Source organism: Pseudophryne corroboree, chromosome 5 (assembly GCF_028390025.1).
Source record: "Pseudophryne corroboree isolate aPseCor3 chromosome 5, aPseCor3.hap2, whole genome shotgun sequence".
Lineage (NCBI taxonomy): Eukaryota > Metazoa > Chordata > Amphibia > Anura > Myobatrachidae > Pseudophryne > Pseudophryne corroboree.
The window spans coordinates 443,400,892-443,427,399 of NC_086448.1; the positions used below are offsets into that span (position 1 = coordinate 443,400,892).

Below are 26,508 nucleotides of genomic sequence, written 5' to 3' on the forward strand. Positions count from 1 at the left end.
CGTTGGTCACATCAGGAAGCCTGCCTTCACATAAACGTGCTGGAGCTGAGAGCCATTTACAACGGCCTTCAACAAGCGGTACATCTTCTTCAAGACCATCCCGTGCAGATCCAGGCGGACAATGTAACAGCAGTCGCGTACATAAAAAGGCAGGGCGGAACGAAAAGCAGAGCGGCAATGGCAGAGGCGACAAAAACCTCAGCTGGGCAGAAAAACATCTACAAGCTCTGTCTGCAATATTCATTCCAGGAGTAGACAACTGGGAAGCAGACTTCCTCAGCAGACACGATCTCCATCCAGGAGAGTGGGGCCTCCACCAAGAAGTCTTCGCAGAGGTGACAAGTCTTTGGGGAGTTCCTCAAGTAGACATGATGGCATCTCACCTCAACAAGAAGCTTCAGAGATACTGTTCCAGGTTAAGAGACCCTCAAGCAGTAGCAGTGGATGCGCTAGTCACCCAGTGGGTTTTCCCGTCAGTGTATGTCTTACCTCCACTTCTGCTGATCCCAAAGGTACTCAGGATCATAAGAAAAACAAGGGTTCAAGCAATCTTCATTGCCCCAGACTGGCCAAGGAGGGCTTGGTACCCAGATCTTCAGCAGTTGCTCATAGAAGATCCTCGGCCTCTTCCTCCTCGCAAGGACCTGCTGCAGCAGGGGCCGTGTGTGTATCAAGACTTACCGCAGCTATGTTTGACGGCATGGCTGTTGAGCGCCGGATCCTAGCCAGGAAGGGTATTTCCAAGGAAGTCATCCCCACTCTTATTCAGGCCAGAAAGGGAGTAACGTCGAAACATTACCACCGTATTTGGAGAAAATATGTGTCATGGTGTGAATCCAAGAAAGCTCCTACGGAAGAGTTTCACTTAGGACGTTTCCTCCATTTTTTACAGGCTGGTGTGGAGGTGGGACTCCGATTGGAATCAATCAAGGTCCAGATGTTCTTCCAAAAACAATTGGCCTCTATTCCAGAGGTTCAGACCTTTGTGAAAGGGGTTCTGCACATCCAGCCTCCATTTGTGGCACCATGGGACCTTAACATGGTGTTGCAATTCCTTCAATCGGATTGGTTTGAGCCTCTACAAAAGATAGAGTTGAAGTTTCTCACTTGGAAGGTGGTGATACTTTTGGCTTTGGCATCTGCAAGACGGTTGTCTGAATTGGGGGCCTTGTTTCACAAGAGCACTTACCTGATCTTCCATGAAGATAGGGCAGAGTTGAGAACTCAACAACACTTTCTTCCTACGGTGGTTTCATCTTTCCACATAAACCAACCTATTGTAGTGCCAGTAGTTACTGACACATTCACTGAATCAAAGTCTCTAGATGTGGTTAGAGCTTTGAAAATCTATGTTGCTAGAACGACTCGTATACGAAAAACAGAGGCCCTGTTTGGGTGTCCTGCTTCCAAGCAGACTGTTGCACGTTGGATCAGAAATACGATTCAGCAAGCTCATACTACTGCTCGATTGCTGTTACCGACGTCAGTAAAGGCCTACTCCATTAGGAAGGTGGGCTCATCCTGGGCGGCTGCCCGGGGGGTCTCGGCAGTACAACTGTGCCGAGCAGATACTTGGTCAGGGTCAAACACATTTGCAAAGTTCTACAAGTTTGACACCTTGGCCGATGAAGACCTAAAGTTTGGGCAATCGGTGCTGCAGGGTCATCCGTACTCTCCCGCCCGTACTGGAGCTTTGGTATAAACCCCATGGTCTTGATGTGGTCCCCAGCATCCTCTAGGATGTATGAGAAAACAAGATTTTGATACCTACCGGTAAATCCTTTTCTCCTAGTCCGTAGAGGATGCTGGGCGCGTACTTTACCTGCAGTTTAGTTATTCGGGTTACACAAGTTGTGTTATCTTAGTTTCAGCATGTTGCTGCAATTGTTTCATGCCTGTTGGCGTGTGTTATGTTGAATGCCATGTGTGCGGCATGGTTGAGGGTGTGAGTTGGTATGTATCTCACCACTAGTATTAAAGTAAGTCCTTCCCTCGAAATGTCCGTCTCCCTGGGCACAGTTCCTATAACTGAGGTCTGGAGGAGGGGCATAGGGGGAGGAGCCAGTTCACACCCATTGAAAAATCTTAAGAGTGCCCATGGCTCCTGCGGAACCGCCTATACCCCATGGTCTTGATGTGGTCCCCAGTATTCTCCACGGACTAGGAGAAAAGGATTTACCGGAAGGTATCAAAATCCTGTTTTTTTTAGGTTGTATGTTTGAACCTGTGGACTCGCGGGATCGCTGCACTTGCCACAGTTTTATTCACAATCGTAGTCCATATGAATACTAAATCAAGCAAAAGTGGAAAAACTTGATAATTACCTCAAAAAACTTGTGTTGACCATTTGTGTGTCGACTATTGTCATGTCAACATTTTGACAATGTCTCGACCTAATGCATGTCAAACATATGGGATCAACCTAGTTTGTCATGGGATCAACCCACTGACGACCTATATATTGGAACCCTTAGCAAGAACTTAGGGTGTGTACACACGGTAAGATCTTTTCTTCCGATTCTGACTATCGGCCGAAAAAATAGGCTGTGCAGGCAAGTCAATCCTGGCTATCTCTATAGAAGAGATAGTCAGGATTGACACTTAGCCAAAATCGCACAGAGCCAGGATCGCAAGCACACTCATTATGTGCTTGCAATACTGGCTAAGTGCCGACCCGGCCCCCCGTCGCACAGTGAGAATCGGATAAGTCCGAATCTCACCGTGTGTACACGGCCTTATGCTGATGATCATAATATTTCCCATCCAGTACAAGAATTCATAGCATAATACAAATGCAACTTCAAAAAGGGAATGAGCAATGGGAGGGACATACTATAGTTGGAGATTGAGATTTGGGGATACAAAATGTCATTGATTATGCCTTTACCAGTGTCTCTTCTATTACAGACCAGAGCAATGCAGAATATACACATCGGCAGTTCACTGGACACGAGTCACAAATTCCTGATACATCCGGCTACGGCCAGGTCCACGTGGAACAGAACGCAGAGCGCAGAGGTCATGTCTTTCACAGTAGCGTCAATGACCACTTTTCAAACATTGAAGCTACCTCTGAAAGTCAGCCTTCTGCGGCACCGATTGTCTCTTACGCAAAGGAATTTATCAATACAGATGAGACTAACGCAATCGTTCCTGATCAGCCTGATCGGTCTTCTATTACAGACCAGTACACTGCAGAATATACACATCGGCAGTTCACTGGACACAAGTCACAAATTCCTGATACATCCGGCTACGGCCAGGTCCACGTGGAACAGAACGTAGAGCGCAGAGGTCATGTTTTTCACAGTAGCGTCAATGACCACTTTTCAAACATTGAAGCTACCTCTGAAAGTCAGCCTTCTGCGGCACCGATTGTCTCTTACACAAAGGAATTTATCAATACAGATGAGACTAACGCAATCATTCCTGATCAGCCTAATCGGTCTTCTATTACAGACCAGTACACTGCAGAATATACACATCGGCAGTTCACTGGACACAAGTCACAAATTCCTGATATATCCGGCTACGGCCAGGTCCACGTGGAACAGAACGTAGAGCGCAGAGGTCATGTTTTTCACAGTAGCGTCAATGACCACTTTTCAAACATTGAAGCTACCTCTGAAAGACAGCCTTCTGCGGCACCGATTGTCTCTTACACAAAGGAATTTATCAATACAGATGAGACTAACACAATCGTTCCTGATCAGTCATCGTCCCACACCAGCAGTTCATGTGAGCAGTCTTCTGAAATGTCATCATCAAGACATTCAGTGGGCAAAACCTCCAAAGCTCTGAGCCCTGACATTCTGCTGCTACTTAAAGGAAAAGATGCAAGTACTGTCACAAGCATCCTCAGGACCCTGTCTCCTTTTTATCCAGCTCTTCAGGGTAAGTAGGAATATATTTAGTATACAAAGGATACTTTTGCATGTATGTATTACCTTATCTTCCACATTAATTTTGGAGAAAGCCCACATTTGCACACACTCTTACAGATCTACAGTGCATCCGGAAAGTATTCTTAGCACTTCACTTTTTCCACATTTTGTTATGTTACAGCCTTATTCCAAAATGGAATACATTCATTTTTCCCATCAAAATTCTACACACACTACCCCATAATGACATTGTGAAATAAGTTGGTTTTCTCATACGTACTAGAGGATGCTGGGGTCACATCAAGAACCATGGGGTATAGATGGGATCCACAGGAGACATGGGCACTTTAAGACTTTCAAAGGGATGTGAACTGGATCCTCCCTCTATGCCCCTTCTCCAGACTCCAGTTTAGAATCTGTGCCCAGGCAGACTGGATGCACACTGAGGAGCTCTACTGAGTTTCTCTGAAAAGACTTAGTTAGGTTTTTTATGTTCAGGGGGAACTGCTGGCAACAGTCTCCCTGCTTCGTGGGACTTAGGGGAGAGAAGTCAAAGGCTCTGCTTCTTTGGCTACAGGACACCATTAGCTCCTGAGGGTCTGATCGCTAGGTACGCCTAGATGCTCGTTCCCAGAGCCCGCCGCCACCCCCCTTGCAGAGCCAGAAGTCAGAATACAAGTGAGTAGAAGAAGATCAGAAGACTTCAGTGACGGCTTTGAGGTACCACGCTGCGCGCCATGCTACCACATTCAGCGGCATTACAGGGTGCAGGGCGCTGGGGGTCGGCGCCCTGGGCAGCATTCTAACCTCAAATAACTAACTGGCAAGAGCGGACTAAGTGCCAGGGCACTGTCCGGACCCCCGCAGTATAAAAAAGTTTTAAAAAAGAGCGGGTCTGAAGCGCGCCAGTACGGGGGCGGTGCTTAGCCCTCACAGCACACAGTCCGGTGCCATTTTCTCTACACAAGGCTGCAGAGACACTGGTCCTTCCTCACACTGCTGTACAAGTCACAGAGTGCAAAACGGGGGGGGGGGGGGGGGGCACAGTGATTTTGGTGCATTATATTAACTTATAAAAGCGCTGCAGGTCTGGGACATTGTCTGTAGTGTTTTCAGACCGGGATTAGGCTCTGGGGTGTGAGCTGGCAATATATCCCTCTGTCTCTCTCTGACAGGCTTTACTGTGGGTCTGTACCCTATAGGCCCAGTGTATCTGCGTGTGGTGGGTGCACGTGTGTCGGCATGTCTGAGGCGGAGTGCTCTTCCCAGGAGGAGACTATGTTAGGGACACAACGGCTGTGTGAGTGACCCTGTCGGCACTGCCGACACCTGATTGGGTGACTGTTTTGAGTGCTTTGAATGCAAATGTGGCTCTGATGAATAAAAGATTGGATAAATCTGAGTCTCAGAACCAGGCTTGGAAGAAATCTGTAGAGGATGTGTTGTTTCAAGTCCAGACCCCCTCATGGTCACAAAAACGTTCATTTGCCCAGCTGGCAGACACGGATACCAACACGGACACTGACTCAAGTGTCGACTATAGTGATGCCAGATTAGATCCAAAACTGGCAAAGAGCATTCAGTACATGATTGTGGCTATAAAGGATGTATTACATATCACTGAGGACCCTACTGTTCTTGATACTAGGGTCTGTATGTATAAAGGGAAGAAACCTGAGGTAACATTTCCTCCCTCTCATGAACTGAACGCGCTTTGTGATAAGGTTTGGGAAAGTCCTGTCAAAAAGTTTCAGATTCCCAAAAGGATTGTAGTGGCGTATCCGTTTCCCTCTGGGGGTAGGAAAAAATGGGAGTCACCCCCCCGTTTGTGGACACATCTCTGTCACGGCTGTCCAAAAAGGTGGCCCTCCCGTCCCCGGACACGGCAGCCCTAAAGGATCCTGCGGATCGTAGACAGGAAAATACATTGAAATCCATTTATGTCACCACGGGTACGCTACTCAGACCAGCCATTTCATCTGCGTGGGTGAGTAGTGCTATCGAAAAATGGGCAGATAACTTGTCATCTGAAATGGATACCCTGGATAGGGATAGCATTCTTTTGACACTAGGGGACATCAGGGACGCTGCAGTCTACCTAAAGGAAGCTGCGAGAGATATTGGCCTCTTGGGATCACGGTCCAATGCCATGGCAGTCTCAGCTAGGAGAGCATTGTGGATTAATCAATGGAATGCTGATGCTAACTCTAAGAAAGCCATGGAGTCTCTACCGTATAAAGGTGGTGTGTTGTTTGGTGACGGCCTCGCTGACTTAGTATCTACGGCTACCGCGGGCAAGTCATCATTTTTACCTTATGTGCCTGCACCACAAAAGAAAGCACACCACTATCAGATGCAGTCCTTTCGGCCCAATAAATACAGAAGGGGCCGAGGGTCTTCCTTTCTTGCTACTAGAGGAAAGGGAAAAGGTAAACGATCACCGGCCGTGGCCGGTTCCCAGGAGCAGAAGCTCTTCAGTCAGTTCTCGGCTCGTTCGGCCCTGGACCCATGGGTTTTAGAAATAGTGTCCCAAGGGTACAAACTGGAGTTTCAAGACGTCCCCCCTCACCGATTTTTCAAATCAACCGTACCAGCTTCTCTGACTTCCAGACAGGGAAGTGGTATGCGCCGCAATACAAAAATTGTGTCACAATCAAGTCATTGTCAGGGTTCCCCCGTCGCAACAGGGAGAAGGCTTTTATTCGAGCCTGTTCGTGGTCCCGAAGCCAGACGGCTCAGTCAGACCAATCCTGAACCTCAAATCCCTCAATTTCTACCTGAGAAAATTCAAATTCAAGATGGAATCTCTCCGGGCTGTGATCTCCAGTCTGGAGGAGGGGGATTGTATGGTGTTGGTAGACATAACGGATGCCTATTTACATGTTCCCATTTATCCCCCACATCAGGCTTACCTGAGGTTTGCAGTTCAGGATTGTCATTACCAATTTCAGATGTTGCCGTTTGGTCTGTCCACGGCTCCGAGGATTTTCACCAAAGTAATAACCGAAATTATGGTTCTCACAATTATCCCGTACTTGGACGATCTCCTGATAAAGGCGAGATCCAGGGACCAATTACTGCAGAACATTACGCTCTCCCTGACAATTCTGCAGCAACATGGTTGGCTCCTAAACTTGCCAAAATCGCAGTTGGTTCCGAAGAGACGGCTGTCGTTTTTGGGAATGATTGTGGACACAGAATTACAGAGTTTTTCTTCCAGTGGAAAAGGCTCTAGAAATTCAGAACCTGGTCAAACAAATTCTGAAACCAGCAAGAGTATCGATCCATCAATGCACTCGGTTGCTGGGGAAGATGGTGGCGGCCTACGAGGCCATTCAGTTTGGCAGATTCCATGCCAGATTGTTTCAGTGGGACCTATTGGACAAGTGGTCCGGGTCCCATCTGCACATGCACCAAAGGTTAACCCTGTCCTCCAAGACCAGAATCTCACTCCTATGGTGGCTGCACAGCTCTCACCTCCTAGAGGGACGCAGGTTCGGGATCCAGGACTTGATCGTAGTGACCACGGATGCGAGTCTCTGAGGCTGGGGAGCAGTCACGCAGGGGGAAAGCTTCCAGGGAAAATGGTCAAGCCAGGAAATGTCTACACATAAACATTCTGGAGTTAAGGGTCATTCACAACGGCCTTCTGCAAGCGGAACATCTTCGCAATCGGCCCGTCTTGATTCAGTCGGACAACATAACAGCAGTAGCGTACATAAACCGCCAGGGCGGAACAAAGAGCAGAGCGGCAGTGGCAGAGGCCACAAAGGTGCTCCGTTGGGCGGAAAGGCATAAAAGCGCTCTATCAGCAATCTTCATTCCAGGAGTGGACAACTGGGAAGCAGACTTCCTCAGCAGACACGTTCTCCATCCAGGAGAGTGGGGTCTTCATCAAGAGATCTTTGCAGAAGTGACAAGTCTTTGGGGAATTCCTCAAATAGACATGATGGCATCTCGCCTCAACAAGAAACTTCAGAGATATTGTTCCAGGTCGAGACACCCTCAAGCAATAGCAGTGGACGCCCTAGTGATACGTGGGTGTTTCGGTCGGTGTACGTGTTTCCTCCGCTTCCACTCATTCCAAAAGTGATAAAGATCATAAGAAGAACAAAGGTTCAAGCGATCCTCATTGTTCCAGATTGGCCAAGGAGGGCTTGGTATCCAGATCTTAAGGAATTACTCGTAGGAGATCCCTGGCCTCTTCCTCTGAGGGAGGATCTGTTACAGCAGGAGCCATGCGTGTTCCAAGACTTACCGCAACTTCGTTTGACGGCTTGGAGGTTGAACGCCGGATCCTAGCTCGAAAGGGTATTCCCAAGGAAGTCATCCCCACTCTTATTCAGGCCAGGAAAGGAGTAACGTCTAAACATTACCACCGTATTTGGAGAAAATACGTGTCTTGGTGTGAATCCAAGAAAGCTCATATGGAAGAATTTCAGTTAGGAGGTTTTCTCCATTTTCTACAAGTCGGTGTGGATGCGGGCCTAAAGTTGGGCTCAATTAAAGTTCAAATTTCGGCTTTATCGGTTTTCTTCCAAAAACAATTGGCCTACCTTCCAGAAGTTCAGACCTTCGTGAAAGGCGTATTACACATCCAACCTCCCTTTGTGCCCCCTGTGGCACCATGGGATCTTAATGTGGTATTGCAGTTCCATCAATCTCATTGGTTTGAACCTTTACAGGAGGTAGAGTTGAAATTCCTTACTTGGAAAGTGGTCATGCTGTTGGCCTTGGCATCCGCAAGGCGGGTGTCTGAATTGGCGGCCTTGTCTCACAAGAGCCCTTATTTGATCTTCCATGAAGATAGAGCAGAGTTGAGGACTTGTCAGCAGTTTCTGCCGAAAGTGGTTTAATCGTTCCACTTGAACCAACCTATTGTGGTGCCAGTGGCTACTGACGCCTTGCTGGAATCGAAGTTTCTCGATGTAGTAAGGGCTTTGAAAATGTATGTCGCCAGAATGGCACAGTTTAGGAAAACAGAGGCTCTGTTTGTCCTGTATGCTCACAATAACATTGGGGCTCCTGCTTCCAAGCAGACTATTGCGCGCTGGATCTGTCATACGATTCAGCAGGATCATTCTACGGCTGGATTGCCGTTACCGAAATCGGTGAAGGCCCATTCTACCAGGAAGGTGGGCTCGTCCTTACAACTTTGCAGAGCAGCTACTTGGTCGGGTTCAAACACCTTTGCAAAGTTCTACAAGTTTGATACCCTGGCTAATGAGGACCTCATGTTTGGTCAATCGGTGCTGCAGAGTCATCCACACTCTCCCGCCCGTTCTAGAGCTTTGGTATAAACCCCATGGTTCTTGATGTGACCCCAGCATCCTCTAGGACGTATGAGAAAATAGGATTTTCTCTGACGTCCTAGTGGATGCTGGGAACTCCGTAAGGACCATGGGGAATAGCGGCTTCGCAGGAGACTGGGCACAACTAAAGAAAGCTTTAGGACTACCTGGTGTGCACTGGCTCCTCCCACCATGACCCTCCTCCAGACCTCAGTTAGAATCTTGTGCCCGGCCGAGCTGGATGCACACTAGGGGCTCTCCTGAGCTCCTAGAAAGAAAGTATATTTTAGGTTTTTTATTTTACAGTGAGATCTGCTGGCAACAGGCTCACTGCAACGAAAGCGAACCTACCTGCTTGCAGCTAGCTTGGGCTTCTTAGGCTACTGGACACCATTAGCTCCAGAGGGATCGACCGCAGGACCCGTCCTTGGTGTTCGTTCCCGGAGCCGCGCCGCCGTCCCCCTTACAGAGCCAGAAGCAAGAAGATGGTCCGGAAAATCGGCGGCAGAAGACTTCAGTCTTCACCAAGGTAGCGCACAGCACTGCAGCTGTGCGCCATTGCTCCTCATGTACACCTCACACTCCGGTCACTGATGGGTGCCACACGCGCACGCAGGGGGGGTTCCTGAGTACCTAGAAAAACCCCCCCTGGCCGCCGATCCATCGGTGCAGCGCACCGATTTTTTTTTTTTTTTTTTTAAATGTTATCACGAAGCCTCGGAGGCTGCCGGCAGCATCCAGCAGCAGTGCCTCCTATTGCAGAGAGGCTGGCTGAACGTACAGTAGGGGGAGCTAGCTGCAGAAGCAGCATGCAGCTTCTCCCAGGCAGATCTCCCAGTGGTGCTTTGCAAGAGAGCTGGCCGGACCATGTGCCGGTGAACAAATGTCCGTGGTGTGTGTCAGGTGCGGGTGGCTTTCTTTTCCTGCTGGCCAGGTGAGGCTCTGTGCTAATGCTGTTTGTTTAACTGGTGGTGGGGAGAGGTGTGTGGTGTGTGTGTGGGAAATGTCTAACGCAGGGGAGGATGGTGTGTGTTTGTGTTTCACTGGGGGTCATCTGTGTCATGTTTCACTGGGGGAAGGAGTGTGTGTGTTTTACTGGGGGTCTGTCTTTTCACAAGTGGGGAGGGAGTGTGTGTGTGTTTCACTCGTGGGGAGGGGGTCTGTCATGTTTCACTGGGGGTGTGTGTGTGTTTTACTCGGGGTCTATCATGTTTCACAAGTGGGGAGTGTGTGTGTGCTTCACTCGTGGGGAGGGGGTCTGTCATGTTTCACTGGTGGGGAGGGTGTGAGTGTATGTGTGTGTTTCACTCGTGGGGAGGGGGTCTGTCATGTTTCACTGGTGGGGAGGGTGTGAGTGTATGTGTGTGTTTCACTCGTGGGGAGGGGGTCTGTCATGTTTCACTGGTGGGGAGGGTGTGAGTGTATGTGTGTGTTTCACTCGTGGGGAGGGGGTCTGTCATGTTTCACTGGTGGGGAGGGTGTGAGTGCATGTGTGTGTTTCACTCGTGGGGAGGGGGTCTGTCATGTTTCACTGGTGGGGGTGTTTCAGTAGGGGTCTGTCATGTTTCACTGGGGGTGGAGGGTGTGTGTGTTTTACTCGGGGTCTGTCATGTTTCACAAGTGCGGAGTGTGTGTGTGCTTTACTCGTGGGGAGGGGGTCTGTCATGTTTCACTGGTGGGGAGGGTGTGTGTGTTTCACGGGGGGGGGGGTGTTTACTGAGGGTCTGTCATGTTTCATTGGTAGAGGGGGGGTGTATGTTTCACTGGGGTCTGTGTCATGTCTCACTGGCGGGGAGTGGGGTGTCATGTTTCACATGGGGGTCTGTGTTTGTCATGTTTTACTGGGTGGGGGGAGAGTGTGTCATGTTTCACTGGGAATCTGCGTGTATCCTTTCACTGTGGGGGGGAGGGTGTGCGTCTGTCATGGTTCACGGGGGGGGGGGGGTGTCTATGTTTCACTGGGAGTCTGCTTCATGTTTCACTTACTTTGGGGGTGGGGTGGGGTGTGTTTGTGTCATGTTCCACTGGGTGTGTGTGTTCGTTTTATTATGACATGTTCCACTTAGAAAGGGGAACACGGATATCTTTTATTTACCACACTATGGGGTAAATGTATGAAACAACGATATGGCGGAGGTAGTGGTATTAGCGCACGTTATGTCCGGGTCACTCGACCCGGACTATTCCAACTCAACCCTTTTACACCAGCCAGCAACACGGGTTATGCGCGCTCATGTGCAATAACCCGTGTTACTAGCTGGTGGTGTAAAAGTGGTATAAGTATTTGGAAACCCCCCTTTCAAAATCCTGCGTTTGCCACTGGGTGCAGGGCGCTGGGGGGGGTGCCCTGAGCAGCAATATTAAGACACCTTGGCTGGCAAAATAATCACAATATATAGTCCCAGAGGCTATATATGTGATAAATACCCCTGCCAGAATCCATAAAAAAGCGGGAGAAAAGTCCGCCGAAAAAGGGGCGGGGCTATCTCCCTCAGCACACTGGCGCCATTTTCTCTTCACAGTGCAGCTGGAAGACAGCTCCCCAGGCTCTCCCCTGTAGTTTTCAGGCTCAAAGGGTTAAAAAGAGAGGGGGGGCACTAAATTTAGGCGCAATATTGTGTATACAAGCAGCTATTCGGGAAAATTCACTCAGTTATAGTGTTAATCCCTACATTATATAGCGCTCTGGTGTGTGCTGCATACTCTCTCTCTGTCTCCCCAAAAGGCTTTGTGGGGTCCTGTCCTCAGTCAGAGCATTCCCTGTGTGTGTGCGGTGTGTCGGTACGGCTGTGTCGACATGTTTGATGAGGAGGCTTATATGGAGGCGGAGCAGAGGCCGATAAATGGGATGTCGCCCCCTGTGGGGTCGACACCAGAGTGGATGGATAGGTGGAAGGTATTAACCGACAATGTCAACTCCTTACATAAAAGGCTGGATGACGTAACAGCTGTGGGGCAGCCGGCTTCTCAGCCCGCGCCTGCCCAGGCGTCTCAAAGGCCATCAGGGGCTCAAAAAACGCCCGTTACCTCAGATGGCAGACACAGATGTCGACACGGAGTCTGACTCCAGTGTCGACGAGGTTGAGACATATACACAATCCACTAGGAACATCCGTTGCATGATCTCGGCAATGAAAAATGTGTAACACATTTCTGACATTAACCCAAGTACCACATAAAAGGGGTTTTTATGTTTGGGGAGAAAAAGCAGCCAGTGTTTTGTTCCCCCATCAGATGAGTGAATGAAGTGTGTGAAGAAGCGTGGGTTCCCCCGATAAGAAACTGGTAATTTCTAAAAAGTTACTGCTGGCGTACCCTTTCCCGCCAGAGGATAGGCTACGTTGGTAGATATCCCCTAGGGTGGATAAGGCGCTCACACGTTTGTCATAAAAGGTGGCACTGCCGTCTTAGGATACGGCCACTTTGAAGGAGCCTGCTGATAAAAAGCAGGAGGCTATCCTGAAGTCTGTATATACACACTCAGGTATTATACTGAGACCTGCAATTGCCTCAGCATGAATAGTGCTGCTGCAGCAGGGTCTGATACTCTGTCAGATAATATTAATACCCTAGACAGGGATAATATTTTGCTAACATAGAGCATATTAAAGACGTAGTCTTATATATGAGGGATGCACAGAGGGATATTTGCCGGCTGGCATCCAGAATTAATGCAAGGTCCATTCTGCCAGGAGGGTATTAGAGACCCGGCAGTGGACAGGTGATGCTGACTTTAAAAGGCACATGGAGATTCTGCCTTATAAGGGTGAGGAATTGTTTGGGGATGGTCTCTGGGACCTCGTATCCACAGCAACAGCTGGGAAGAAAAATTTTTACCTCCGGTTTCCTCACAGCCTCAGAAAGCACTGTATTATCAGGTACAGTCCTTTCGGCTTCAGAAAAGCAAGGGGGCCAAAGGCGCTTCCTTTCTGCACAAGGGAAGAAGGAAAAAGCTGCACAGACAGCCAGTTCCCAGGATCAAAAATCTTCCCCCGCTTCCTCTGAGTCCACAGCATGACGCTGGGGCTCCACAGGTGGAGACAGGTGCGGTGGGGGCGCGTCTCGGGAACTTCAGGGACCAGTGGGCTTGCCCACAGGTGGATCCCTGGGTTCTGCAAGTAGTATCACAGGGATACAAGCTGGAGTTCGAGGCGACTCCCCCTCACCGTTACCTCACATCAGCCTTGCCTGCTGCCCTCGGAGATAGGGAGTTAGTACTGGCGGCAATTCACAAGCTGTACTTCCAGCAGGTGAAATCAAGGTACCCCTCCTTCAACAAGGCTGGGGTTACTATTCCAAAATGTTTGTGGTACCGAAACCAGACGGTTCGGTGAGACCCATTCTAAAATTGAAATCCTTGAACACTTATATACGAAGGTTCAAGTTCAAAATGGAATCGCTCAGGGCGATTATTGCAAGCCTGGAGAATTTCAGGGTATCACTGGACATCAAGGATGCTTACCTGCATGTCCCTATTTACCCTCCTCACCAGGAGTACCTCAAAATTGTGGTACAGGATTGTCATTACCAATTCCAGACGTTGCCGTTGGTCTGTCCCCGGCACCGAGGGTATTTACCAAGGTAATGGCCGAAATAATTATCCCGTACTTGGACAATCTCCTTATAAAGGCGAGGTCCAGGGAGCAGTTGTTTGTCAGAGTAGCACTATCTCGGGAAGTGCTACAACAGCACGGCTGGATTCTGAATATTCCAAAGTCGCAGCTGGTTCCTACGACGCGTCTACTGTTCCTGGGTATGGTTCTGGACACAGACCAGAAAAAAGTGTTTCTCCCGGAGGAGAAAGCCAAGGAGCTGTCATCTCTAGTTAGAGGCCTCCGGAAACCAAAACAGGTGTCGGTGCATCACTGCACGCGAGTCCTGGGAAAAATGGTAGCTTCCTACGAAGCAATTCCATTCGGCAGGTTCAATGCAAGAACTTTTCAGTGGGACCTGTTGGACAAGTGGTCCGGATCGCATCTTCAGATGCATCGGCTGATAACCCTGTCTCCAAGGACCAGGGTATCTCTGCTGTGGTGGCTGCAGAGTGCTCATCTTCAAGAGGGCCGCAGATTCGCCATACAGGACTGGGTCTTGGTGACCACGGATGCCAGCCTTCGAGGCTGAGGGGCAGTCACACAGGGAAGAAACTTCCAGGGACTATGGTCAAATCAGGAGATTTCCCTACACATAAATATTCTGGAACTAAGGGCCATTTACAATGCCCTAAGTCAGGCAAGACCCCTGCTTCAAAACCAGCCGGTACTGATCCAATCAGACAACATCACGGCAGTCGCCCATGTAAACCGACAGGGCGGCACAAGAAGCAGGATGGCGTGGCAGAAGCCACAAGGATTCTCCGATGGGCGGAAAATCACGTGTTAGCACTGTCAGCAGTGTTCATTCCGGGAGTGGACAACTGGGAAGCAGACTTCCTCAGCAGACACGACCTACACCCGGGAGAGTGGGGACTTCATCCAGAAGTCTTCCAACTGATTGTAAACCGTTGGGAAAGGCCACAGGTGGACATGATGGCGTCCCGCCTAAACAAAAAGCTAGAAAGATATTGCGCCAGGTCGAGAGACCCTCAGGCAATAGCTGTGGACGCTCTAGTGACACAGTGGGTGTACCAGTCGGTTTATGTGTTCCTTCCTCTTCCTCTCATACCCAAGGTACTGAGGATAATAAGGAAAAGAGGAGTAAGTACTATACTCATTGTTCCGGATTGGCCAAGGAGACCTTGGTACCCGGAACTTCAAGAAATAATCTCAGAGGACCCATGGCCTCTACCGCTCAGACAGGACCTGCTGCAGCAGGGTCTGTGTCTGTTCCAAGACTTACCGCGGCTGCGTTGACGGCATGGCGGTTGAACGCCGGATCCTGAAGGAAAAGGACATTCCGGAGGAAGTCATTCCTACGCTGATTAAAGCTAGGAAAGAAGTAACCGCAAACCATTATCACCCCATTTGGCGAAAATATGTTGCGTGGTGTGAGGCCAGGAAGGCCCCAACAGAGGAATTTCAGCTGGGTCGATTTCTGCACTTCCTACAGTCAGGAGTGACTATGGGCATAAAATTGGGTTCCATTAAGGTCCAGATTTCGGTTCTGTCGATTTTCTTCCAGAAAGAACTGGCTTCACTGCCTGAAGTTCAGACATTTGTAAAGGGAGTGCTGCATATTCAGCCCCCTTTTGTGCCTCCAGTGGCACATTGGGATCTCAACGTGGTGTTGGATTTTCTAAAATCACACTGGTTTGAACCACTTAAAACCGTAGATTTAAAATATCTCACGTGGAAGGTGGTCATGCTATTGGCCTTGGCTACGGCCAGGCGTGTGTCAGAATTGGCGGCTTTGTCGTGTAAAGCCCTTATCTGTTTTTCCATATGGATAGGGCAGAATTGAGGACTCACCACCTTAGGGAGATACTGGGGACATCAGCTTTTCACTTGAACCAACCTATTGTGGTGCCTGCGGCTACTAGGGACTTGGAGGATTCCAAGTTACTTGACGTAGTCAGGGCCTTGAAAATTTATGTTCCAGGACGGCTGGAGTCAGGAAAACCGACTCGCTATTTATCCTGTATGCACCCAACAAGCTGGGTGCTCCTGCTTCTAAGCAGACTATTGCTTGCTGGATTTGTAGCACAATTCAGCTTGCGCATTCTGCGGCTGGACTGCCGCATCCTAAATCTGTAAAAGCCCATTCCACAAGGAAGGGGGCTCTTCTTGGGCGGCTGCCCGAGGGGTCTCGGCTTTACAACTTTGCCGAGCTGCTACTTGGTCAGGGACAAACACGTTTGCAAAATTCTACAAAGTTGATACCCTGGCTGACTAGGACCTTGAGTTCTCTCATTCGGTGCTGCAGAGTCATCCGCACTCTCCCGCCCGTTTGGGAGCTTTGGTATAATCCCCATGGTCCTTACGGAGTTCCCAGCATCCACTAGGACGTCAGAGAAAATAAGATTTTACTCACCGGTAAATCTATTTCTCGTAGTCCGTAGTGGATGCTGGGCGCCCATCCCAAGTGCGGATTGTCTGCAATACTTGTATAAAGTTATTGCCTAACTAAAGGGTTATTGTTGAGCCATCTGTTGGGAGGCTCAGTTATATTTCATACTGTTAACTGGGTATAGTATCACGAGTTTTACGGTGTGGCTGGTATGAGTCTTACCCGGGATTCAAAATCCTTCCTTATTGTGTCAGCTCTTCCAGGCACAGTATCCTAACTGAGGTCTGGAGGAGGGTCATGGTGGGAGGAGCCAGTGCACACCAGGTAGTCCTAAAGCTTTCTTTAGTTGTACCCAGTTTCCTGCGGAGCCGCTATTCCCCATGGTCCTTACGGAGTTCCCAGCATCCACTACGGACTACGAGAAATAGATTTACCGGTGAGTAAAATCTTATTTTAATACCTACCGGTAAATCCTTTTCTCTTAGTCCGTAGAGGATGCTGGGCGCCCGTCCCAGTGTGTACTGTATCTGCAGTTATTACTTGTGGTTACACACATGTTGTGTTACGTTTATAGTCCGCATGTTGCTAATGTTATTCATGCCGTTGACTTGCGTTGTGTTAAATGCCATGTTGTACGGCGTGCTTGAGATGTGAGCTGGTATGTATCTCACCTTAGTTTAACAATAAATCCTTTTCCTCAAAATGTCCTTCTCCCTTGGCACAGTTCCTATAATTGGAGTATAGAGGGAGGATCCTGTTCACACCCCTTTTAAAGTCTTAAAGTGCCCATGTCTCCTGTGGATCCCGTCTATACCCCATGGTTCTTGATGTGACCCCAGCATCTTCTATGGACTAAGAGAAAAGGATTTACTGGTAGGTATTAAAATCCTATTTTTTTTTTTTTTTTTTTTTTTTTTGCAAATCTTTTAAAAATATTTAAAAAAAAAAACATTTTATTTTTAATAAATTCACAAAAATCTCAAAAAAAAATTGTCATTATAGGGTATTGTGTATAAAATTTTGAGGGGAAAAATGAATTTATTCCATTTTGGAATAAGGCTGTACCGGTAACAACAAAATGTGGAGAAAGTGAAGCGCCGTGAATACTTTCTGGATGCACTGTATATGTAAATAGTAGGGCATGCTAACGTGTAGTACCAAGCCCCATGAAGTGTGGTCAACCGCTGATGTATACTGTTGCAGGAGTGATAACAACATGCCGTCTGTAATTCCCCAAGTGAATACACTCACCTGTGAACAAGTATTGTAGGTGGCCACCTATAGCATCCCCAGTGTTGGACTGGGGCATGTAGGGCCCACCGGGGGAATGCAGTGGTAGGGGCCCATATATAGGGGTGTGGTCAGTCTGCAGAGGGGGTGTGGCCTGCCACATCATTGGTTTGACTAACCATAAGGGAGTGCAACATCTGGGCCCCTTCATAAATATATGCAGTAAATTCAGCTGCTGCATGCATGATAATGTACCAGATTAATAACATCAATGCACTGTAACTAGAAAATACACCATAGTCCAGTATAAGGTAACTTATGTATGATGCATAATTCAAGTGCACAATCTGGAACCTGATCCTTAGAGCAGGAGGTAGGCCCCCATGCAGGGGGGCCCACCGGTGGTTTCCCCTGTACCCCTGTGGGCCAGTCCAAGCCTGAGCATCCCCCTTTGTTACTTCCCTCCCTGTAAGATGGCATGTGACAGTGTGTATTGTCCTACCCCACATGCGAGTACATATACCTGGGCCCAAGTATTGCGGTCATGTGCTTCACCTGGCACCTGTAGCATCGCCCATGCCACCATGAACTTAACATTTTGTAGCCAAACTAAGAGAGACAGCAACTTTGTGTTGTAAAGACAATTGTTTTTTCTTTGTTTCCATATTTTTATTTATAACTTAATTGTGATGTTTTTTTATTTTTATTAAAATGTACAATATAGCCTTGACCTATAAACTATTGATTTAACTATTACAAAAAACCCTTTGAAGAGAATGAGTATAAAGATAATATGGCCCCATACTTATAAAATATCCTTTCTTGGAAATTCATGTAGTCATCAGTAGTATATCTAACCTGATGTAATAAGTACATATGGGACATGTACTCCCCGCAGTAGCCAGTCCTTGATCTAGCAGCTCCTATGGATACGGGCCCTTCTCTTCGGCATACGGTCGTTAGGTCGACACAGCTTAGGTCGACAGTCATTATGTTAGCCACGGACGGTCGACATGGACATTAGGTCGACAAGCGCTAGGTCGACAAATCAGAAGGTCGACATGAGTTCTTCACACCAAAAAATCTTCATTTTTTGGGCTTTTTCATACTTTATGATCCACGTGGACTACAACTGGGAATGGTAACCTGTGCCGAACGTAGCGAGGCACCTTGCCGAAGCATGGCGAGCCATGCAAGGGGACACGGTGCACTAATTGAGGTTCCCCGTGACTTTATGAAGGAAACAACACCAAACAAAAGTCCAAAAACTCATGTCGACCTTTTCACCTGTCGACCTAGAGCATGTCAACCTTCAGTGGTCAACCTAATGACTGTCGACCTAAGTTGTGTCGACCCAATGACCCATACCCCTTTTCTTCCTACCCGTTAAAAGATTGCAGGATGCTCATCGTAACGACCACACAGGCAGCAAGAGCTTGTTCACGTTACATTCTCACAGATCAAATAACCAGGGTGGAAACCACAGTATTGTATAGTGCAGCAGCTTGTATAACTCGTGTTACACTATGGAACAGCAATTCTGTAATGGCAAATATTGTACTTCCCCTTCCAGTACTGGCCATTATTATAATGTATTAGCGTTTTCCAGCCTGATAGCAGAATGATCTTACTGTGTACGGAGATACTAATCTCTTCAACACAATTTAGAATCGTTAGGATCGTTTAAAATAAAATGATTGGGTATTGCTGTATATTGGCAGTTCTTGGGCTTGTTTTGGACGGTCAGAATGGATCTTCTCGTTAAGATAGCTTTGCAAATCTTAAGTGATGATCACAAAGTGTGGTTTATTATCAGTACATCACTCTGCAGTCTGCATCTTACTGTAGTGTCATACAGGAATAACATTGCATATCTTCAGTCAGTGACAATGGAGGATATGTGATCTGCCACCACACATTTATACTGCATTCATATAGATAAGGTCTTCAGTTTATAAATGTCTTTAGAAGGCTGTCTTGAGAGAGATCCAGAACTACTAATCAAACACCCAAATAAAAGAGGATCCAGGATACTACTGTATGTCAATGTTCAAAATGTTGACATTACATTGTCAACATGGTGGTTATGTCAACAGTAAACATGCCGACAATAATGAAATGTTGTCAATGTGCTTGTATGGTGAGTCTATCACGAATGCTAGGGACACAACATGACGACTGGTGCCTTGATGACTGCATACCACTAGCGGTATTTTATTGGGTGTTATTATTTAGGATATGCTTCAAAGGATATATAATAAAACTTTTGTTTCTGTCATTTTTGATAACTCATTTGATCAGGCATGTTTATCGTGGTCTAGATAATGTGATAGGTGAGTGCTGTCACAGGCTTGAATACTATTCTCCATCACTTTCTGCAAATGATCATCATCATTTGCTGATTTTCTTCTTTGTGGAATCTACAACTATGCCGTAACAAACTAGTATTTCACTGATCATTTTATTTTTTCTATCTTTACAGATGTGAACCTTGAGATTCTTGGCCAGGTGCTCGTTAACACTGGGGTGCTAGACTAAGATCCTGCAGCTCTTATTAAGATGAAGTAATTAGGATGTGGAGGATGCATTGGAAATCCACCTCAATGATGCATGTTCAGAAAAGATATATATAGATTAAGGGTGTGCAAAAGCACAAGTCTGCTTATGACATTATGTTTGTACAGTTTAAATCTGGTGAATGCACCCTCAGTGTTTTTCTGCATACACAGATATTCAGATGTATCCAAGCCTCACTGCAATCCCTCATGGGTCACCAGTTCTTGTAATAAAAAAAAAAAACTTCAGAACCTCAACGCATTTCAGTACTCGGGTTGAGTGTCTTTCTCAGCAGATACAGGACCCATTTGGCATACTGAGCATCTTTTTCAACAGGTACAGTTATTTACCTGTTGAAAAAGATGTGGAGCGTATCGAAACTTATCCATGGCTGCACGGTTTTTGTTGTTTACAAGAACTGGTGATCTTGTTGCAGGTGTACTGGCTTGTATGGTCATTCACAACAAAATATTCTGTTTCTCCTAAGATGCTATTATTAAAGCTGGACTATCTCCAGAAAAGCTTGACTACTTCTTATATGTTATACGCAGAGATCTTTAAGCAATACTTTTTTTTTTGTTTTATTATTATTATTATTGTTGTTCATTTTAAAATCTTACTACGTTGCAGCAAAGCATCTTGGGACAAACAGAGAATCTTTTTGTTGCAGGTGATCAGAAAACCTGCAACAAATGAATGCAATTCATTCAGTTGGATCAAATCGATCCCAACTCTTCCTTAAGGTCCTAGATGTTTACATTCTTGTCAAAAATAAAAACTCTTGCATAAGTTTTTTTTATGCTTAACATCTTTTTCAGCTGGTACATGTACCTTGTGGGAAAGGTACTCTGTATGTTGAGTCGTACTGTACCTGTTGAAAAATACTTAGCCAGTTTAATGAAAGGTGGCCACGGTTCTGTGGTTTCTTTGACAAGAATTGTTAACTATCCAGGACTTCTGGGAGTGTGTCAAAGCTGGGATCGACTTAACCATTGATTGAAACTTGCTTACATGCCTCATTACATCACTGTTCTAGTACGAGTCCCATTAGGAAATATAAATGTTAGCTCTCGGTTACTGTACATGCCTTTGTAGACCTTAAAATGTGAGTTGATTAATAAAAACATTTATCTCTTTGATATCTACTGTGTTTGCACTAGATTGTTTTTATTGTTACATGCTTGGAATATGGATGAAGGAAGAAAAAGTGAAAGATTAAAATCTATATTGAAAGGGTATGTGATCTATAGACATGGTAAAGGGGGGTACTCACGGAGAGATCATGCTTAAAATCTAAGAAATCTGGCTAGATTGCTTAGATTTTAAGCACAAGTCACTCGTGTGTACCCCCCTCAGCGGTAGCGATGCGCGGGGCTATCGCCGGTGCTAGATTGGCCTGCATGCAGGCCAATCTATCACGTCGCTCATTTCACCCGCTGGGCTACAATTGGGAATTGTAACCTGTGTGGAGCGCAGCAGTAGCGGAGCGAGGCACTTTGCCCGAAGCATGGCGAGCAAAGCATTACACTAATTGCGGTTTCCTGTTTTTCCTGTGACGGTAAAAAATACAAAAATTAAAATGTTGTCAGTCTTTTGTACCTGTCCAACTTTTTGATGTCAACCTAATGACCATGTTGACCTTATGTCCATGTCAACATTTTCACTGTTGACCATTTGGTGTTGACCTATGCATTGTAGACTTTCTTACTGTAGATCTATTGAACTGAAACTAGTGTAAGGAACCTATCAATTTTAGATCAAATAAGTGTAGATAAAGCAGGGCTGTAACTAGGTGTGTGCGGAGGGGGCACCGCACATAGCGCTGCAGGGTAGCAGGCGCAGTTGGAAGCACTTGTCAATTATCTGTTTTAATAACTTTCACTTGCAGCTTCCCCCCTTTTTGAAGCCCAGCATCTTCTGACCACCCGTCTCCTACCCTGACCCCTTTTGTCGCTAATACCTATACAACAATCATGAACTCAATTTGAGATCTTTTTGTTATTTAGTCACACTTTACTTATTACATTACAAAATGCTGACATACCTGGGATTCAACCCCATTGCCTGTGGCATTGCAGTCAGACAATATATTCCTTGAGCTATCTGCCCTTGCATAGAAAGGTAGAGAATTCTAAGCTAGAGAATTCTATTTGTAGCTAGCCTTGTACTTTGTAAAAAAAAATATCAGCATTGCGGCTGAGCAGGTCTACATCGCAGACTGCTAAATAAACGTGAAAGCGTGGGGGTGGATTATAGAATAGTTAAATGGATAAGAACCTGGTTGCAGGATAGGAAACAGACAGTTGTAGTAAATGGAGTGCAATCTATGGAGGGAAATGTTACCAGTGGAGTACCCCAGGGATCTGTACTCGGACCAGTTCTCTTTAATATCTTTGTTGGTGACATTGCAAATGGTATTGAAGGGAAAGTATGCCTTTTTGCAGATGATACAAAGATATGCAACAGGGTAGACACACCAGGAGGGGTAAAACAAATGATTGATGACCTAGCTAGGCTTGAAAAATGGTCAAGAACATGGCAACTACAGTTTAATGCTAAAAAAATGCAAAATCATGCACTTGGGTCTCAAAAACCCAAAGGCTAAATATAGTATCAAGGGTACTATAATGGAAACTACTGAGGAGGAAAGGGATTTAGGAGTCACTATTTTAAGTGACTTAAAGGCAGGAAAGCAATGCAACAAAGCAATGAGAAAGGCAAGTCAGATGCTTGGTTGCATAGGGAGAGGAATCAGTAGCAGGAAAAGAGAAGTAATAATGCCACTGTATAGGTCATTGGTGCGGCCTCATCTGGAATACTGTGTCCAGTTCTGGAGACCATATCTCCAGAAGGATATAAATACATTAGAGAGTGTACAAAGAAGGGCAACTAAAATGGTGCATGGCCTACATCACAAAACTTACCCGGAAAGGCTAAAAGATCTTAACATGTATAGTATGGAGGAGAGAAGGGAAAGGGGAGACATGATAGAAACTTTCAAATATACCAAAGGTTTTAACAAAGTTCAGGAGGGAAACATTTTTCAAAGGAAGAGAAGTATTAGAACTCGAGGACATAAACTGAAACTAGAGGGAGGCAGGTTCGGGGGAAATTTAAGGAAAAATTATTTCACAGAAAGGGTAGTGGATAAGTGGAATAGCCTCCCATCAGAGGTGGTAGAGGCTGAGACTGTGGAGCAGTTTAAACATGCTTGGGAAAGGCATATGAATATCCTTACAAAGAATTAGGGTTCAAAGAGGGTTACGATTACCTAAAGGATAAAAAAAAATGGGCAGACTAGATGGGCCAAGTGGTTCTTATCTGCCGTCAAATTCTATGTTTCTATATAGTGTGTGACTGCAAGAGATTGTATGTGTGGCTGCACACTACATAGATCTGCTTAACTGCAATGCTGATTATTTTTTTTACAAGGTACCAGCTTTATACCAGCTTTCTCATAGTTTTTATGCAGGATCAAACGGCTCAATGAGTAGGGTGCTTGACTAAAATTCAGCAGGTTATAGGTTTGAATCCTGGGTTTGGCAGTATATTGAAAATTGTTATTTAATATAGGGTATTGCAACTGAATAACAACGAGCTCTCAAGTTAAGTACATGAATGTGGTATAAAGAGGATTTGTGTCCAAATCTATTGCAGTGGTCTATAATTGTGTGTGTGTGTGTGTGTGTGTGTGTGTGTGTGTATGTATGTGTGGGCATCATAGCATGGGCTTTCTCTGGGATCAGTCTTGTCATGCCCCTTCCCCATGAGGCATGCGCTTTATGTCTCTATTGGAAAAATGGGGGGGAGGCGCCAATTCTCTCCCTGGCGCAGGGCACCAAAAAGTCAAATCTGGTTTAAATGCATACACTATCATGATTTTTTGTATATGTAAATAGCATATACCACTGCTTTATTTAGGGTATTTGTAAAACGGACTAATAACATATAACCATAGATATTAAGTAACACGTTCTAGCACATGAAGGAATTCAACTCGCATGTAAAAACACATATAATGAAAATTCACTGTGCAAGTATCTTGGGTATAAATACGTATTCTAATATGAAGGCTTAATTTGTATTGAGTCCTATTTATTGAGTTATGCAATAGTATTAATAACATACCATACCATACAAAGAAAACAACAAACACAAACAGGTCAAGGTGATGAATGTTAAATGATAGTAGGCATCAGCAACTGACAAGAAAGTCAATGACACACTAGTCATCAACACAAAAGAAGAATTGTTATGATATATTAGTTATGCATATTAATGAAAAAGACAACCTTTCAAAATAGAACCAGAGAAAGACAATAGAGAGACAAAGAGAGGGGTGTTGTATCGACTGAACATAAAGAAAAAACTTAAGAGGAGGAAAGGGGCTTTAATATTCTCCATTCTAGCATAGCAAACAGCCATAATTGTTTATACATCACTAGATTGGGCCCAGAACTGGTGAATTGTTTCCCCGAGTTGGTGGCCTTGCGTACCTAGACTCGAGCCAATGACCCCATATACTATTAAATTTAGATTCTGTCGCCCGAGCAATATGGACATATTTTTCGTGTTGGACGGTAAGGCGAACCAGTGACAGCCAAGCTGTCACTTCCGGTCCCTCAGGAGCCATCCATGACCTAGCGACAAAACCTTTTTTTGACAGAAACCTAATTTGAATGCTAGTAGCGAGAAAAAACTGCGCTGAAATGGTGAGAGAAATAAATTAGGTGACGGTGCTTGATAGACCAATTAGATACAGGCTTATTGTGACGGCTGAAATGCTGTAATACTGAGCACAGCGACAGCTGGCCCGGAGTGATCAGTGCTGCACATTATTTCTCTGACGTCCTAAGTGGATGCTGGGACTCCGTAAGGACCATGGGGATTAGCGGCTCCGCAGGAGACTGGGCACAACTGAAGAAAGCTTTAGGACTACCTGGTGTGCACTGGCTCCTCCCACTAAGACCCTCCTCCAGACCTCAGTTAGATTTCTGTGCCCGGCTGAGCTGGATGCACACTAGGGGCTCTCCTGAGCTCCTAGAACAGGCCTGGCCAACCTGTGGCTCTCCAGATGTTGTGAAACTACACATCCCAGCATGCCCTGCCACAGTTTAGCATTCCCTGATAGCAAAACTGTGGCAAAGCATGATGGGACTTGTAGTTTTACAACAGCTGGAGAGCCACAGGTTGGCCGGGCCTGTCCTAGAAAGAAAGTATATTTAGGTTTTTTATTTTACAGTGAGATCTGCTGGCAACAGACTCACTGCAACGAGGGACTAAGGGGAGAAGAAGCGAACCTACCTAACAGGTGGTAGTTTGGGCTTCTTAGGCTACTGGACACCATTAGCTCCAGAGGGATCGACCGCAGGACCCGACCTTGGTGTTCGTTCCCGGAGCCGCGCCGCTGTCCCCCTTACAGAGCCAGAAGCATGAAGAGTCCGGAAAATCGGCGGCAGAAGACTTCGGTCTTCACCAAGGTAGCGCACAGCATTGCAGCTGTGCGCCATTGCTCCTCATGTACACCTCACACTCCGGTCACTGATGGGTGCAGGGGGGGGGGGCGCCCTGAGGGCAATATAAGACACCTTGGCTGGCAAATAATCACAATATATAGCCCCAGAGGCTATATATGTGATAAATACCCCTGCCAGATTCCATAAAAAAGCGCGAAAAAGGGGCGGAGCTATCTCCCTCGGCACACTGGTGCCATTTTCTCTTCACAGTGCAGCTGGAAGAAAGCTCCCCAGGCTCTCCCCTGTAGTTTTCAGGCTCAAAGGGTTAAAAAGAGAAGGGGGGCACTAAATTTAGGCGCAATATATGTATACAAGCAGCTATTGGGGGGAAAATCACTCAGTTATAGTGTTAATCCCTGCATTATATAGCGCTCTGGTGTGTGCTGGCATACTCTCTCTATGTCTCCCCAAAGGACTTTGTGGGGTCCTGTCCTCAGTCAGAGCATTCCCTGTGTGTGTGCGGTGTGTCGGTACGGCTGTGTCGACATGTTGGATGAGGAAGGTTACGTGGAGGCGGAGCAGAGGCCGATAAATGGGATGTCGCCCCCTGTGGGGCCGACACCAGAGTGGATGGATAGGTGGAAGGTATTAACCGACAATGTCAACTCCTTACATAAAAGGATGGATGAGCTGTGGGACAGACGGCTTCTCAGCCCGCGCCTGCCCAGGCGTCTCAAAGGCCATCAGGGGCTCAGAAAAACGCCCGTTACCTCAGATGGCAGACACAGAGGTCGACACGGAGTCTGACTCCAGTGTCGACGAGGTTGAGACATATACACAATCCACTAGGAACATCCGTTACATGATCTCGGCAATGAAAAATGTGTTACGCATTTCTGACATGAACCCAAGTACCACATAAAAGGGGTTTTATTTTTGGGGAGAAAAAGCAGCCAGTGTTTTGTTCCCCCATCAGATGAATGAATGAAGTGTGTAAAGAAGCGTGGGTTCCCCCGATAAGAAACTGGTAATTTCTAAAAAGTTACTGATGTCGTACCCTTTCCCGCCCGAGGATAGGTCACGTTGGGAGATATCCCTTAGGGTGGATAAGGCGCTCACACGTTTGTCAAAAAAGGTGGCACTGCC

The 26,508-nt window shown here is 46.5% G+C and overlaps 1 protein-coding gene across 3 annotated transcripts in view; it reads left to right on the top strand.

The window, feature by feature from the left end:
• The window catches only part of LOC134927841 (uncharacterized), a 552,652-nt gene extending 531,607 nt beyond the window's left edge, over positions 1-21,045 (top strand). For all 3 annotated transcript variants that reach the window (XM_063922898.1, XM_063922897.1, XM_063922896.1), the window contains 2 exons: positions 2,908-3,894; positions 19,833-21,045. In XM_063922898.1, the coding sequence (XP_063778968.1) occupies positions 2,908-3,894; positions 19,833-19,888 (1,043 nt within the window). In that variant the 3' untranslated portion in view covers positions 19,889-21,045. The remainder of the gene's footprint in view (positions 1-2,907; positions 3,895-19,832) is intronic.
• Positions 21,046-26,508: the final 5,463 nt, after the last annotated feature.